General features: G+C 34.1%; 1 protein-coding gene across 3 annotated transcripts; it reads left to right on the forward strand.

Annotated features, from left to right (window-relative positions):
- Positions 1 to 1,386: 1,386 nt before the first annotated feature.
- On the forward strand, positions 1,387 to 7,836 carry Atg10 (Autophagy-related 10). 3 transcript variants are annotated; one of them, XM_073988203.1, is made up of 5 exons: positions 1,399 to 1,491; positions 1,561 to 1,659; positions 7,013 to 7,167; positions 7,236 to 7,380; positions 7,434 to 7,836. In XM_073988203.1, exons 3-5 carry the CDS (start codon positions 7,072 to 7,074, stop codon positions 7,712 to 7,714), a joined length of 522 nt encoding a protein of 173 aa, XP_073844304.1. In that variant the 5' UTR covers positions 1,399 to 1,491; positions 1,561 to 1,659; positions 7,013 to 7,071; the 3' UTR covers positions 7,715 to 7,836. The 3 variants fall into 3 exon arrangements, with proteins under 3 accessions (XP_073844303.1, XP_073844304.1, XP_073844305.1); XM_073988202.1 differs by lacking the exon at positions 1,561 to 1,659 and having other exon boundaries at positions 1,387 to 1,491; XM_073988204.1 differs by lacking the exon at positions 1,561 to 1,659 and having other exon boundaries at positions 1,438 to 1,491; positions 7,069 to 7,167.
- The last annotated feature ends 9,169 nt before the right edge of the window (positions 7,837 to 17,005 follow it).

The following is a 17,005-nucleotide window of genomic DNA, read 5'->3' on the forward strand; positions in this document are numbered from 1 at the left end:
TGGATTTCACGAAATCCTGAAATACACCCCGGTGTTTACACTTATTTTTTTGTTGATTTCGAACATATCACAATAATCAAGGTAGATGAATATGCGCAGCTGATCGAACATGAAATTTCAAAACAAGTTGTTGTGAATTGAATTAGTCATCAAAAATATACGACAATATAGAACTTTGCAACTTTATTTCGAAAATTATCGTACAATTATCTATATATCGTATAAATTGTGTATAGTACTAACAAATGAAAAAATACAAAATGATTTTATGGTTGAGACATAATAATAATACATTTTGATAGATAAAATTTGTGTTCAGAACTTGCAAAATATTTGGCCTGTTTCCGTACTTAATAAAGTGGTAAAAGTCGTAAAAGTTGTAAAAGTCGTAAACGATTTTCATATAAATTTTGTGTACGGGAACGAAAAATGTGTAAAAGTGGTAAAAATTGTAAAAACTTTTTAGTTCTGGAACAGAGCTATTAATACTTGCAGCAGTTTTCCCGTTTAGTGCTAAACATGTGTTCCCGTACTCCGAAATCTAGCAAGATTTGCACTTCTCTTTGAACAAAAATAGCGCCGAATAACACCCTATTCTCCTATTTTTGGCAATACAATTTTGGCCTAGTATAAACTAGCAGCATGTTAATTGGTATCTAGATACGATAGCTATACGTTGATTTTGACATTTCTGCTGCAGTTATTGCAATTTCCGTCATTTTTTCGTTCCCGTATTTTTTAAGAAATTTGTATGGGGAAGCTATTTTTGACAATTCTCTTTTTTTCTAGCACTACCATTAAAAAAGTACGATAACACAATGAAAATAGCATTGTAACAAAGTAATTTAATATTTCTTTCACATTGTTTACAAATTTTGATACAAATTTTTTTTTGTTGCAGCAATTGACCATCTACCTTGTTTATTGTGATACGTGAAAAGTGTTGCAACTTTTGGTACTTTTTTAGGCAAAAACGGGGTTGTATATCATGTGTACTGTGATTTCGATGTTGATTTCGCTGAAATCACGAAATGAGATGATTTCATTTTTGTATGCGAAATCATAATAAATTTTGCATGATTTCGCGCGAAATCACGAAACGCCTTCGAAATCACGAAAAGACGCCGAATGTAAACCAAACATTACAGAATCTTAAGCAAGAAAGCCGAGCGGCTTATGTACGCAGGCCTTAAACCCTCATAACGAAGGTTAATCAGACATTGATATTTAAAACCCAGTGGGTTTATTAAATCCGGTTATCTGCAAACGGGGTATTAACCCGGCAAAAAGATCTAACGCAAACGGAGACTCACATTCTTCTTTATTTTTCTTAAAATAAATGTTATATTTTGTTACGCTGATTCATCTACCTTAATTACTGTGACATGAAACAGTCCGAATTAATAAAAAAGCGTACCACACATCAGCTGTTAACACACTTTGTGAGTTGTTCGAACATTTCAAAAGAAATGTTATAGAATTTGCAATCTCGTAAGCATATTATTTTAAAAATATTTTAAATATATTAAAATTTATGTATATACTTTTGGTATTCCTTAGAATCCCTTTTTTACCCAGCAACTTTAATTAAATGTTCTAAAATTGTCCAAATAATTGCAACCAAAGGAAGGACAAAATCAAAATTTATCGGCCGAACGAGTAAAATGATGGCACTACGTCGCACACTGGTCGAAACCACTGATCTAGCGGCGCAAAAGTCAAAAAATCGAACTATAAAGCATATTACACACGGTCCAACAAAACTGACAGTCAACGTACTTTTACGGCAATTTTCCGGAAAATAAAAACTTTTTGTTAGTCCCAATTTACATTAGGCGAGTTTATTTGCGGCAATTGTCAGTTTGTAGGGGAGAGAGGTGAGGTATATGGTAACCCTTTGCCTCTCAACACCCTCTCTCACCCACAATTGCCGCAAGTAAACTCGCCTAATGTAAATTGGGACTTAGCTAAAAATGATTGAAATACAACATTTAAAGTATAATTTAGTGATTAGGAAAGTAATTATTCAGCTAGACTTTGATATTGACGAAATAGACATCGATGACTGTCAGTTTTGTTGGACCGTGTGTACTATGCTAAAAATTGCGAAATATTTTCCATTGTATCGATTACAGACAGTTCGCAGCAAAGATTTTGTTTTTTAATTTTTGTTGTTGTAAATATTCACTCAGTTATTCACTATCAAATGCAAGAGTTTTTGTTGCATCAGATTTTAAAAAATTGTTGCAAAAAAATTAACTTCATATTTGTTTAAATGTTAAATGCATTCGTAATGAAACTGGACAAGATTTACTTTCAATTAATAGCAGAGGGAAAGAATATAGCAATAAATTTTCAAAAAATTCATTTTTTTTTCTGTTTTTATGGGTTGTACGCGCTTGTTCCATAGAGTGCATCTTGTAAACATAGCCGAACTTAGGTTCGATTATTTTTTTGGGAAAGAAATTGGACTCTTTGGATACGGAATAACCACATTTGGGCTGCAAATATTTGCAAATCTTTTGATGACTGCACTTTACAAAAAAGGGATTTTGCATGAAATTCATACAAATTTAGCTGTGCATTTGTATGGGAGCTAAATCAAAATATGGACCTATCTTGAGAAATGTTTGCAAGGAGGATTTCTACCCCCGGAGACACTATAATACCATATTATAGCTAAATATGTTATTAAATATGGAATAACAAGTAAAAATTCAACGAATCGGGGTACCATAAAAGGGGCTACATCAAAACATAAATCCGTGTTGAAAATGTTTTGTAAGAAGATTTTATACGCAGTGAGAACACGGAATGTAAAATTACAGCCAAGTTTGTTTAAAAATGTGGTCATGATATTCAAAATACCTTAAATTGGGAGGTACGGTTACATGGGGGCTATATCAAAACGTGCACCTATATCCATAATTTTTGGTGAAATTATTTTTTGACTACTAGGAACCCTAAGTACCAAATTACAGGTAATTTGGTACGAAATTGTGGCTTAAATCCTCAAAATACCGAAAATCTTAAGGTACCTTTATATGGGGGCTATACCAAAACATCAGCCGATATTGTTCATATTTGGCCCATTATTACCCACAGGTACAAGCTGAGTTTGTGCCAAATTTCAGTGAAGTATCTCAATACGTTGGCATGTTATTAATTTCGCGCCGCTAGATCAGTGCTTTCGACCACCGTGCGTCGCACAGAGGGGAAATATAGGCCTAAAGTTGCTCAAAACTCAAAATATGAAAATCGTTTTTTTTTATGAAAAAAATGTTGATAAACGACAACCAGACTCTTTTCTACATTTGCTATAACCATCCTCGACTTTGTAAGATTAACCAATCCAATGCAGCAGTCGATTGAACTCAGCCATACTGAAAACAAAAAGTAAATTTTCGAAAACTAAGAAATTAGATGGATATTTTTCAAGATTTATGGTTTTTGTACAGTCTCAGAACAAGATTAGCATTTAAAAATTTCAGATTTATTTTACATCTTTGCTCTTTAATAATGATATATGGATATGTATCACATCCTCTTTATGACATTTTTTTATGATAATTTTTAAGATTACTACAATTTCAATAGTGAAAAAGTCTATTTCCCCGTCGTTTCCCGACCATAGTTTCTTCTAATGTTTTATGCGCTTGAGTCTCAAATATCAGATTCAATCATAAAAAATTGCGCATATTTGCGCCATTCCGAAAAAATCGAATTTTTCTCAACTAAAATATGAAATATTTTTATATGGAATTGCAAGATTTATTCACACTAAATTTTGTTCCGCCTTATAACCGGGACTCTTATTTATCAGACTAAACCAACACCTATCAAATATGTCTGCATTATTCAGAAATATTGACGGCTTTTCTCATGTGAATTGAGAAAAATTTAATTTAAGTAAGTTTCAAAATTTCCTTTTTTAGTTTAGTTTGGCTCGAGGTCAGTAGAATAAAAAACAATTTTAATTTTGTTTTTTTATCATTTTATTTTTCTAATATTTCGATCGGCATCGTCGATCATCATCAGGGATTATACTTTAAAAAACAATTAACAATGATTTTATAACTATATTAACAATTGTTATTCTATGACAATAATTACTTTTATTTTTATTCACGAACAACAAACTCTGCTTCTACATCCATTTGCAAGTATTTTCGGACTAAAGGTTTTGGTGTTTTTCAACGATGTTTCTATAAATTTGAGCACAATGCTCGGTGTCTGATTTGAAATTCATACGATTCTCGACGGGGACATTAATAATATGAAGCATCTCTAACATATATCTTCGTTTATAATTATTCTCTTGAGTTAGAATGTCAACATTTTTAAAGTTGGGTGTATGCCCTGTTGTTGCACAGTGGGCGGCAAGTGCTGTCTTCTGTTCTAAAGGTTTACCTTTTGTTTTTTGGTCAGATTTGTGGGCACTTATCCTGGTTTTAAGTTTCGATTTTGTAGTCCCAACATATACTTTATTGCATATGTCGGACCCGTCACCATTACATTTGATCTTGTATACGACATTGGATTTGTCGTCTCGAGGTATTTTGGATTTCATCCGACTAAAAAAGTTGTTGTTTGTATTTGTGCTTCGCAATGCCAATTGATATCTTTCTTTATTATATAGATTAGAGTTAGATAATCGTTCAGAAAACCCAGGTATATAAGTCGAACGTTTGTAAATTTTATCTGGTTTTTGTTCAACATTGTCCCGTCTTTTGTATGCAACATGTCTGATGAGTTCATTAATGGTACTGGTTGGAAAATTGTTCATTTTTAAAATAGTTTTGATTTTGTTTATATTTTTGGTATGGAATTTCTCGTCACTGATGTTTAATACTCTTTGGATGAAATTAGTGGCTGTATTTATCTTTATTCTGCGTGGGTGTTTTGAGTGATAGTCGATTAACCGTCCTGAAGAAGTGGGCTTTTGGTACCAATCTAAAAGTAGAAGGTTGTCCTGTCTTAAAACAACAGCGTCAAGATATGGTAATTGAAAATCTGATTCGCGTTCCATTGTGAATCGTATATGCTTGTTGTACATATTTAATGCCTTCAATGTGTTATCGACTTGGTCCTTCTTGATTATATGATTCTATAAATTTGAGCACAATGCTCGGTGTCTGATTTGAAATTCATACGATTCTCGACGGGGACATTAATAATATGAAGCATCTCTAACATATATCTTCGTTTATAATTATTCTCTTGAGTTAGAATGTCAACATTTTTAAAGTTGGGTGTATGCCCTGTTGTTGCACAGTGGGCGGCAAGTGCTGTCTTCTGTTCTAAAGGTTTACCTTTTGTTTTTTGGTCAGATTTGTGGGCACTTATCCTGGTTTTAAGTTTCGATTTTGTAGTCCCAACATATACTTTATTGCATATGTCGGACCCGTCACCATTACATTTGATCTTGTATACGACATTGGATTTGTCGTCTCGAGGTATTTTGGATTTCATCCGACTAAAAAAGTTGTTGTTTGTATTTGTGCTTCGCAATGCCAATTGATATCTTTCTTTATTATATAGATTAGAGTTAGATAATCGTTCAGAAAACCCAGGTATATAAGTCGAACGTTTGTAAATTTTATCTGGTTTTTGTTCAACATTGTCCCGTCTTTTGTATGCAACATGTCTGATGAGTTCATTAATGGTACTGGTTGGAAAATTGTTCATTTTTAAAATAGTTTTGATTTTGTTTATATTTTTGGTATGGAATTTCTCGTCACTGATGTTTAATACTCTTTGGATGAAATTAGTGGCTGTATTTATCTTTATTCTGCGTGGGTGTTTTGAGTGATAGTCGATTAACCGTCCTGAAGAAGTGGGCTTTTGGTACCAATCTAAAAGTAGAAGGTTGTCCTGTCTTAAAACAACAGCGTCAAGATATGGTAATTGAAAATCTGATTCGCGTTCCATTGTGAATCGTATATGCTTGTTGTACATATTTAATGCCTTCAATGTGTTATCGACTTGGTCCTTCTTGATTATACAAAATATGTCATCGACATATTTTGTTAACATCCTTGGTCTTATTGGTAGCGTTTTCATTGTTTCATCGAGTAGATCTTCCATCACTATATCCGCGATTATTGGAGAAATTGGGGAGCCCATTGGCATCCCTTTTAACAGTTAAACAAGAAGGACCAAGTCGATAACACATTGAAGGCATTAAATATGTACAACAAGCATATACGATTCACAATGGAACGCGAATCAGATTTTCAATTACCATATCTTGACGCTGTTGTTTTAAGACAGGACAAACTTCTACTTTTAGATTGGTACCAAAAGCCCACTTCTTCAGGACGGTTAATCGACTATCACTCAAAACACCCACGCAGTTACTTTTATTTGTTCGTGAATAAAAATAAAAGTAATTATTGTCATAGAATAACAATTGTTAATATAGTTATAAAATCATTGTTAATTGTTTTTTAAAGTATAATCCCTGATGATGATCGACGATGCCGATCGAAATATTGGAAAAATAAAATGATAAAAAAACAAAATTAAAATTGTTTTTTATTCTACTGACCTCGAGCCAAACTAAACTAAAAAAGGAAATCTGAGTCCAAAGGTCAACAAAAGCCACACAAAAAAAAAGTAAGTTTCAAAAAATAAAATTTGGAATGAAATATATGTATATGGGACTATAAATACATCTGTACCGATTTGTTTGAAAATTGGCTCAATGTTCTTTGTTGGCTAGTTCAGGTTGCATGTGTCAAATTTCAGTGATTTTGATGCATTTTTATCTCATATCAGATGCGAATATATATGGAAGCTGCATCCAAATCTGGACCGATTTTCATTATTTTCCATAGGATTAATCCTTGTATAGAAGATATGCTTTGTGCAAAATTGTATATCAATCCGACTTTAAATGAGCTTTCTAGGGCTTTTGATCAAATTTTAACACAAGTTTCGCCTCTGTGCGTCGTCTAGCTGTTAATTAGTGCACAAATTTAAATTTTCCGTTACTTTTTTTCTCAAATAGAACGAAATTTACACACCTTGGAATATTTATAAAAATTTATCTACCTCACAATTAAGATTATGTCCTACCTATGCTGGGCTGAATTTTGTAAGGAAGGCCAGGAATTTGTGGCAATATCAAATAAACTAGGCGATACATGGAGTTGGGAAGAAAAGGTAAATAATGAAGCTCTTCTGAAATATTCTTACCACAATTGCAAAGTGTATAATCTGCTTTATTACAGAATTCCTCTGAAGGCCAATCCTACTTAAAGTATAAACAAAAAGTTAGCGATCCAGTATCGCAAAATTTGATACAAATTGAATATCACATAGTCTATTCGATATCGTATCAAGTTCCCATAATGTATTTCCAGGCACATTATAGTGGTATGTATTCTTTCATCCTTTTTACTTTGGATACTAATTTACCCTTCTTTTAGATGGAAAAATGCTTAATTTGGATAATGTTTGGCAACTATTTCAATTCCATAAAGATTCTCAATATTCACGTGAAGATATGTTAAGCATTTTAACACAAATGGAACATCCGGTATTATTTAAACCCTTTATGTGTCTACATCCATGTCGGACGGCGGAAATTCTTGAACAAACACCATTAAGTCGAAATCGTATATTAACATTTATAAGTATAATGGGGCCATATATACAATTGAATTTAGATAATCGTTATGGTTTAGAATGTGAAAATTCAAATACATGAGATTTATCTAGTAATAATAAACAAAACTGAGATTAAGCTGAAATATGTACTTTAAAAATTAATAGTAATAAATTACACAGAGATATCTAATAAATGAAATAACTGGGAGATTAGCACAGTGGCAGGACACAGAAAATGTTGTATTTTTTCCATATAAAGTTTTCAGATATTATAATTTTTCGAAAAAACCTTTATTTTTTTTCCTATTTTAGTTGGCGTTTTTTATTGTTGGACTGCAGAATTTTACATATTTGTGTTTATTTCAGCTTTAGTCCATATTTTGTTGTATTCAAGTATTTGAATAACAACAAAATGTTTTACAGTGGATATGAAATTGATTAGTTGCGGGCGGAGGGTAGGGAATACTATAGTTTCAGTTGTCACCAAACAACTTCATCAGTTCCCTTTTCCGCCGACTCTGTATCGATAAACACGTCAATAAGCCCATCCAGCAAATTAAACAAAATGAGAAATTTGCTATATGGCCCTAAAACTGATCGCACTACAGAAAACAAGAAATCAAATTGATCACGTTGTGATAGATGGAAGACATTCATCGAGCGTGTTGGATGTGCGTTCATTCCGAAGAGCAAACATAGACTCGGGCCACAACCTTGTTGCAGCAAAGGTACGCACCCGGTTAAACGTAGCATACAAAGTACGAACAGACACAACACGAAAGTTAGACATCGGTAAGCTGCAATCACAACAGATAGCCACAGCATATTCCACTCAACTAGACCAATTGCTTAATCAAAGCACTCCTCATCCCGATAACATAACAGCGCAATGACAAAGCATTGCCCACTCCATGCAAACAGCCGCAAAATCCATACTTGGATACCAGAAACCTCCACCAAGGAATCGATGGTATGATCAGGAGTGTCGTGCTGCCACCGAAGAGAAAAATGCGGCATGTATAGCTACTTTATAATCCGTAGCAACGCGTAGCGCACGAGAGAGATTTAGGGATAAAAGGGGAGAGGAGAAACGTCTTTTCCGCAGGAAAAAGAGGGAGGTGGAAAAGCGGGAGTGTGAAAAATCGAGATGTACAGGAACCAGAATGAAGTCCAAAAATTCTACCAAAGAGTCAAGCATCAAACTGATGGCTTTGGTACAAGCACATCTTCCTGTAGAGACCAGCAAGGTTATTTGGTAACTGATACAGATAGTGTGCTCAGGATATTAAAAAAACATTTTTCAAAACTGTTGGTATCCAATAGCAGCCAAGACGACGAAGATACCACAGACCCAATCCCAGAAGATGGTATTGAATGTATACCGCCCAACCCAGATGAGGTAAAGACAGCAATAAATCGGCTGAAGAATAGTAAGGCAGCAGGAACCGATGGCTTACCAGCCGAGCTGTTCAAAACCGGAGGCGGCACGCTGTTAGCACCATCTGGCAGAGAGAATGAATACCCTACGATTGGAACCTGAGTATCCTGTGCCCCGTCCACAAGAAAGTATATACTACTGTAAGCTCTAACTATAAGGGCATAAGTCTACTCCCTATTGCCTACAAGATCGTGTCAGGGATATTGTGCGAACGACTAAAGCCTATGGTCAACGAGATAATTGGACCATACCAATGCGGCTTTAGACCTGGCAAGTCCACCATTGACCAGATATTTACCCTGCGGTAAATCCAGGAGAAGACCCAAGAGATGCAGATCGACATCTACCACCGTTTTGTCGATTATAAAGCAGCCTTCGACAGCCCGTTAGGTTCAAAGGCATTCCAAGCCATATCTGATTTTGGTATCCCCGCAAAGCTCATCCGGCGTTGTAAAATGACTTTAACTGACACGAGGTCCTCAGTTAAAATAGGAAAGAACCTCTCCGAAGAGTTTGGTACCAAAAGAGGTTTCAGACAAGGAGACGGCCTTTCGTGTGACCTCTTCAACATCCTGCTAGAAAAGGTTATACGAAAGGCAAACGTCAAAAGAAGTGGCACAATCTACACCAATAGCCACATGTTACTTGCTTATGCTGATGATATATACATCATGGGACGATAGGTAAAAGAAGTAAAGGGGTGAGTACATAAGCTGCCTTGCCTGCTTACCTTGCGTGCTTCTGATAAAATAATAAAAACTAAATTTCGAAATTTGCTCGGCCTTCTTTATTCTTTTATTTTTATTATGTCAGAAATGAAGCAGGAAAACAAGGCAATCGGGCAAGGCAGCTTATGTACGCAGGCCTTAACTGATACCTTTTGAAGGTCGAAGGAGAATCTGCTAAAGTGGGTCTGGCAGTAAACGGGGAGAAGACCAAGTTGATGGAGTCGACGAGCAATTCGTCCATTGAGCTCGGAGACATCGTCTACATCGGCACCTCCGTAAACACAACAAACGACATCAGTTGTGAAATAAAAAGAAGAATTGTATTGGCCAACAGATGCTACTTTGGTTAAAGTAACCAGTTTAAAAACGAAGCCACATCTCGTCAAACAAAAATAACGCTGTACAAAACACTGATACTACCCGTGCTGATGTATGGCTCCGAAGCCTGGGTACTTGCGCAAGCAGACATGGCATTGCTTTGTGTGTTTGAGAGAGAATATCGACGTCGCATGAACCACGAGCTGTATCTGCTATACAACAACATCAATATAGTTAAACGTGTCGAGATGCAGCGATTGCGTTGGCTATGCCATTTCATAAGAATGGGCGAAGATGAACCCGCTAAAAAGGCGTTTAAATACGAACCGCTTGGCGGTGCACGCAGAATTGGCAGGCCAAGGAATAGATGGCGCAAACAAGTGGATGAAGAGATGAAAAGGCACGGTATTCAAGAGTGCGAAGCAACAAATAGAGAGAATTGGAGATCTTTTCTTAGTTCGGCCTATGGAAGAAATGTTCTGTAATGGGCCAGATAAGTAAGTACCTATTTATAGCTTTGTTCATTTACTTTTTTAATGGTAAAAGTGGTAAAAGAGAAAAGTGTCAAATTGTTCAAAATTTCTCTCATAAACATTTTTACCAGAAAAGTAAAGGAACTGAAAAATGGTAGATCTGGTAGCAATGTCAAAAAGAAACATAAAAATCAATTTTCGTCTTTTATTTCACAGTTTTTAATTTAGTTTTGTCAGCGTTCGAATTTTTCTTCTGTTTTTCGTCCATTTTTTCTTCATTGTGAAATAATCGTCAAACAAAAGTCTAAAAATTAGTAGAAGAGAACGACATATGTGCGCTCTCTCTCTCTTAAAAATTGCTGCCAGTGTTGCCACTTTTTTGGGTTAAGGAACGCTTTGCAGGTTAAAAATGGTCACAATGGCAACCTCAGTTAAGTAAAGGAACACAGCTTATAAGTACTTACACTTTTATATACTCTTCTTTTCTAAATAATTTCCCTCTCTTACTACTACTTACCTTAACCACAATCAGATCGATCAAAATTGACCTTAAGGCATTCGATTGAAGAGGCTATCGACTATGATACGATAGGGTGGTCCTGCTATAGGAATTTATATCAAAACGTGGTCCTATATCAAGGAGATTTTCTAACCATAGGAAATAAAAACACGTTTTAATTTTGCTTGTATTTACATTTTTATTGAACTTATTTGTTTTAATAAATTTAGATACTATATATGTATGTATATAATGTTAATTATGGTTAATGAATTACTATTTTGCATTGTTAAGTATTTACGATATGGTTAGAATTTTGTTTTGTTTTTTTATTTTACTAATTACTACTAGAATTTAGCTATTTAGTTATTTTTATACTAGTAAATAGTTTTAGCATTACTTTTTAACGGTATATGTATGTTTGTATATAGATAATTATATTATTATTTATTTACTAAAGCGGCTGTAATATACAATGTTTGTCATTACTTTTTGTTTGCTTCTTTGTTAATTTTTTGCATTTTTTATAGACTTTGCCTTAAATATTTAATTATAATTAGTGTTAACTCCTACTGTGGTTTACTCCATGACTGTTCTTTGTCAACATTCGTTAAGATGTTGACTAGTCATGAAATATGCATTATACAATTTTGTTAGAGAGATATACAATATATAAATAGCATTTGTTTAGAATAACTAAAGCCAAAAGGAAATAAAAGTATGTTTATTTCAAGAAATAATATTTGTTAGAAAAATTGTTTAATATTAATTTGCGATAGAAAATTCACAATTCTAAATAAATACTACTTATTTTAATGTACAATATAAGTTATATTGTTATATATAGTTTGTAACTGAAATTGTGAAAGTAAATGGCGAATTAAAATGTAAATTTTAGAACATGTATATGTACATATATTATGTGTGTTCGTTTACTTAAAATTTGTACAAATTGTTACTGGATGTTGTTCGTTTACTCTGCAGTACAATGCAAAAGACCTTGGTCGTTTACAAGAAGTTACTGGACTTGTACAAATTTGTACAAATTGTTGAGTAAACGAACACACCTATTATTTATATGATTACATATTATCCTTAGCAAACACAAAATAGTTGCATGTAAAAATGCTGAAAATTATCTATCCAAAATTTCAATAATTTTTTTTTGTTATTTTTTAATCACATTACTATTACTAATAATAATTTTTATACTATACTATATAACTCTAATATATATTATAATGTAATTTCCTTAATAAATATAAGTTTTTCCTATATATTGACATAAATATTATTTACAAAAAATAGAATATTTAATTATTCAAATTGTCTCTATAATATAAGTTTTAAAGCTGCACCATTTTCTTTGTCTTGTGATATAAATATCAGTTTTTGTATTATTTTTATTTTGTTTATCGTTTTTGATTTCTTTTAAGAAACTACTTTTTCTATCAGTGTGTAAATACATTGTTAATATTTTTTTCTTTGATGTAAACAAATAGCAGATGCTCTGTTCCAGAACCTGCAAGAAGCTACTACTTTTTACTACGATAACATTTTTTCCTTTATGTTATCGAAAAAAATAGTAAAAATTAGTAGATTCTTGCAGTACTGGAACAAACCAATAAGTATGTAGGGGTTTTAATTTTCTGTTTTTAAGCAATTTGTAATGCAATGTAAACTATGCATTAAAAGATGTCTCTGTGAAATAATAGGTCTGTTCGTTTACTCAAGTCCAGCAACTTTTTGTAATCGACTAAGGTCTTTTGTATTGTACTGTAGAGTAAACGAACAACATCCAGTAACAATTTGTACAAATTGTAAGTAAACGAACACACATAATGTCTATTCACTACCCAGCAAAATTAAATAGAAGTGGTTCAATGTGAAATCACGATTTCACTGGTTCTTTTGCATGAGCTGAAATAAAGTCGTGAAAGATCCGATCTTTTCCATCGAATTATCACGAGTTCGAATGGAGTAGTGAATGATCCAATCTTTTGCATCGAATTTTCATTAGTGCAATTGAAGTTGTGAAAAATCCTATCTTTGTCATTATATTGTCATGAGTTCAAATACATTGATAAGTACCCGTACAATAAATGTTGAAATAAACATGTACCCGAATAATTGTTTACTAGCAAAAGTAATTGTTAACATGAAAATAGCTTTGTTCCTTTACTTGCTTTGACAGTGCACGATGTTTTCTTTTTTCTTTTGCCTTAATTGTCAAATCAGCAGTTTGACAGATTTTCCACTTTTACAACACGAAATTTGTCGAGCAGAAAGTAGTAAAAGAGAGAAACATTTTGGCCTGTATTCTCTTCAATTTTGCTTCAAGTTTTACTATTTTTTGGGGTTAAGGAACGCTTTCCGAGATAAAAATGGTAAAACTGGTAAAACTTTAAGACATTTTAACGTAAAGGGACAAAGCTTATAAAAGTCAAAGCCAGATGAAAGTGATCGATAGAGACAAAAGTTGACCTTTTTGTAAAAAATAACATACAAATTGTTATGCTTTGTTTACATTGGCGAAATCCACTCGATTTCAACTGTCATTTCCATTGATTAAACGTCAAATGAAATCCAATGGATTTCGGATGAGTTTTCATTTGACGTATATGCAAAGGAATTGACAGTTAAAATCGAGTGGATTTCGTAAATGTAAACAGAGCATTAGGCTATATTTGCATTAGGCAATTTTCCTTCGGAATTGTCAGTTTGTCGGTGAGAGAGGGTGGTGAGAGGCAAAGGGTTACCATATGCCTCACCTCTCCCTCCAACAAACTGACAATTGCCGCAACGAAAATGGCCTAATGTAAATATGGACCATGGTACAATAATACAGGTAGCATTATCATGCCAGCTGATGGTAACATAATGTGTCAACTGCATTGAATTGATGTCAAATTTTGACACCTTATGTTACCAACAATTGCCGATGCGGCTACCTGTGTATTTGTACCATGATATGGACTAAATAAAAGAAATGAAACACTGTAAAAATAGTTTATTTTGGGAAACTTGTTTCCTTTTGAGGCTATTGAAGAGAAGCATAAATAAGAGCTGTTCCAGTCGACCAACATCGAGATTATAAAACCTATTGAACTACAACGTTGTAATGCCGCCGCCAGAATGTCATACGAATACTAGCCACCTGATGGTATACGACCCGAGGGAAGTTCAAACCTCCAATGGAAAGACCAAGTTGGATATGACATCCAAAATTGGAGAAGCAATTTAGAAGATTGGTGCGTTTGGAAATCTATTCGTAGTTTGGATTATGGAACAATCAGTGCGTTCGTTTACTCAAAATTTGTACAAATTATTACTGGATGTTGTTCGTTTACTCTTTAGTACAATGCAAAATACCTTAGTCGTTTACAAGAAGTTACTGGACTTGTACAAATTTGTACAAATTATTGAGTAAACGAACACACCTAATATGTGTGTTTAAAATAAAAGCTACTTAATTAAAAATGACACCACCAAAACATGGTAACAATTACAAACCTAAAACTTTGCTTGTTTTACCATTTTTAACTTGGAAAGCGTTCCTTAACCCCAGAAAGTAGTAAAACTTGAAGCAAAATTTAAGAGAGAGCTTGTCAAAATGGCTTTCTCTTTTACTACTTTCTGCTCGACAAATTTTGTGGTGTAAAAAGTGGAAAATCTGTCAAACTGTGGATTTGACTTTTAATAAAAAATAACAAATAGTGAAATTGATTTTGTTTGTTGTTATTGTTTTTGTCAGCCATGTTCGTTTTTTTGACATTGCTGTCAGATCTACTATTTTTCCGTTCCTTTACTTTTGTCCAAAACTTGTTAAGTGAGAGTAATTTTGACAGTGTTCTCTTTTGGTACTTTTCTATTAAAAAAGAAATGGAACAAAGCTAAAAATTACACCTGTTGATAAAAATCATATGCCCATTGTATTCTTAGGTCTGTTCCTTTACCTTTTTAATGGAAAAAGTGGTAAAAGGAAAACTGTCAAAATTATTCTCTCATAACCAGTTTTACCACAAAAGTAAAGGAACGGAAAAAAGGTAGATCTGGTAACAATGTAAAAAAGAAACAACAAATTCAATTTTCTTTTTTTATTTCACTGTTTTTAATTTTGTTTTGTCAGTATTCGTTTTTTTCTTTGGTTTTTGTTAATTTTTTCATCACTGCCAAATAATCGTCAAACAAATGTCGAAAAACCTTTTCTACCATTTTTAACCAGAAGAAATTTGTCTGGTAGCTTGTGGTAAAAGAGAACGCTATTTTTGTTATGGTCCTCCCTCTCTCTCTTTCTTCTTTTGGGGTTATGGAACGCTTTGTAGGTTAAAAATGGTAAGAAATGGTAACCTCAGGCAAGTAAAAAAAAAACCGGATCCAAAGCATTGGTGCAAAATGGCATGACTGGTTCAAAATGCCATGTCAATGAACGGGTGCAAAATGCCATGACAAGGAATTGGTGAAAGCGTGTGTCACTCCCTTGTAAATGTCATCGGTGATTCACCTACATTTTCACCGATGACATGCCACTTGCACCCATGATTCAACTTATGATTTGTAGGAGCTTTCGAAAAACCCGTTTTCCTAAATAAGTCCAGGTACACACTAAAGTGATTTCATTAAAAAAATTTCATGAAATTATGCGTTCATTGATCGAGTTCCCTAGTCCCGGTCCACACTAGAGTGATTTCATTGAGAAAATTGCACGAAATTATGCGTCTCATCATGAAATTTATGTAGTGGGGAGCTCGATCTAAGAACGCCTAATTTCATGAAATTGGGTCTGTTCGATAACCAAAATACAAAATGCTGTTCGATAACAAACTTGTTCAGTAAGCGAGAAATGAGAAGTATTTGCAAGTACTTGCAAGTTCTTTTTACTTGCAGAGTTATCGAACAGACCTATTTTTTTAATGAAATCGCTCTAGTGTGGACCGGGTCATATTAAAGTAATTTGATGAAGTTGCTGCTGCTGCTGCAAAAAATAAACCTAACATAAACTTAAATGGAAACACCGTATTATTACAGATGTTGGTCAACCTGTAGGAGGGCCATAGGTTCAAAATGGGGTTTTTATCCTAGGATGATGCATTGATTATACAGAAGCGTAATTAGACCGATTTTAATATAGGGACAGCTACGGACAAAAAATGCAATGTGAAAAATTCCAAAGAATGTGCTGTTTAAGCATTAGTCGAACAATGAGGACTACTCCAACTAGGGCTTTAGAGACAATTTTGCCCATCCCACAGAAATTCAAGTAAGGTGTGAAGCAGCCATCGAAAGACTTAAGCCGATGAGCGAGTGGGTCGAAAGAGAGACTGACTTCCGTATCGTCAGATGCTTGGTAAATTACTGCAAATGTCTGAAGTATAGTGTTTTATAATGCCGTAATACTTAACAAATGCTTTACTCACAAAACTTTACTCAAATGTTGGATGTGTTTTCAGCTTTAGGGCCTCAACGGGCGAGTCAATAAATCATATCGTTATATGAATACGTAATACCAGATGTCAATTGGAAGCTGCGGGGGCTGTGCTAGGGAGAAGAAGGGACTAGGTCTCCATTTTGTAGACCCGGAAACGAGAATCTCACTTCGACTAGCGGACATGCAGGGATTAGGGGTACCAGGGAGCAAACTACGATAAGCCTAGATAAGGCTAAGCCTTTAAAAGCGGCGCCTTGTAAGAGCTCCGACAGTGTTAAAACAGTAGACATAGGCAACGACCTTTGTCCCCAAATCTTTGAAATACTTCAGTATTCCGTTATTGCTAAGAGCCATATAAGCCGGTTTTGATAACCACCCCATTGGTATAAGCATGCTGTGCTTTGCTAATCTGAGTTGGGCAATAGTTGGATCTAATTTCAAGCTCCAATAACATTTCTAGAAAGAAAGAGACTAATTGATCTACAAAGGCCAATTGGGTGCAATGAG

The sequence above is a fragment of the Musca autumnalis genome, unplaced genomic scaffold, assembly GCF_047663935.1.
Source record: "Musca autumnalis isolate F117 unplaced genomic scaffold, ASM4766393v1 scaffold_5, whole genome shotgun sequence".
NCBI lineage: Eukaryota > Metazoa > Arthropoda > Insecta > Diptera > Muscidae > Musca > Musca autumnalis.

Bases quoted from the DNA above. Each gene is read 5' to 3' on its own strand.
- Atg10 (XM_073988202.1), top strand. From the start codon at position 7,072: ATGTCCTACCTATGCTGGGCTGAATTTTGTAAGGAAGGCCAGGAATTT. The intron at 7,168-7,235 runs GTAAATAATGAA...GCTTTATTACAG, and splicing joins CATGGAGTTGGGAAGAAAAG to AATTCCTCTGAAGGCCAATC. The intron at 7,381-7,433 runs GTATGTATTCTT...CCCTTCTTTTAG, and splicing joins TTTCCAGGCACATTATAGTG to ATGGAAAAATGCTTAATTTG.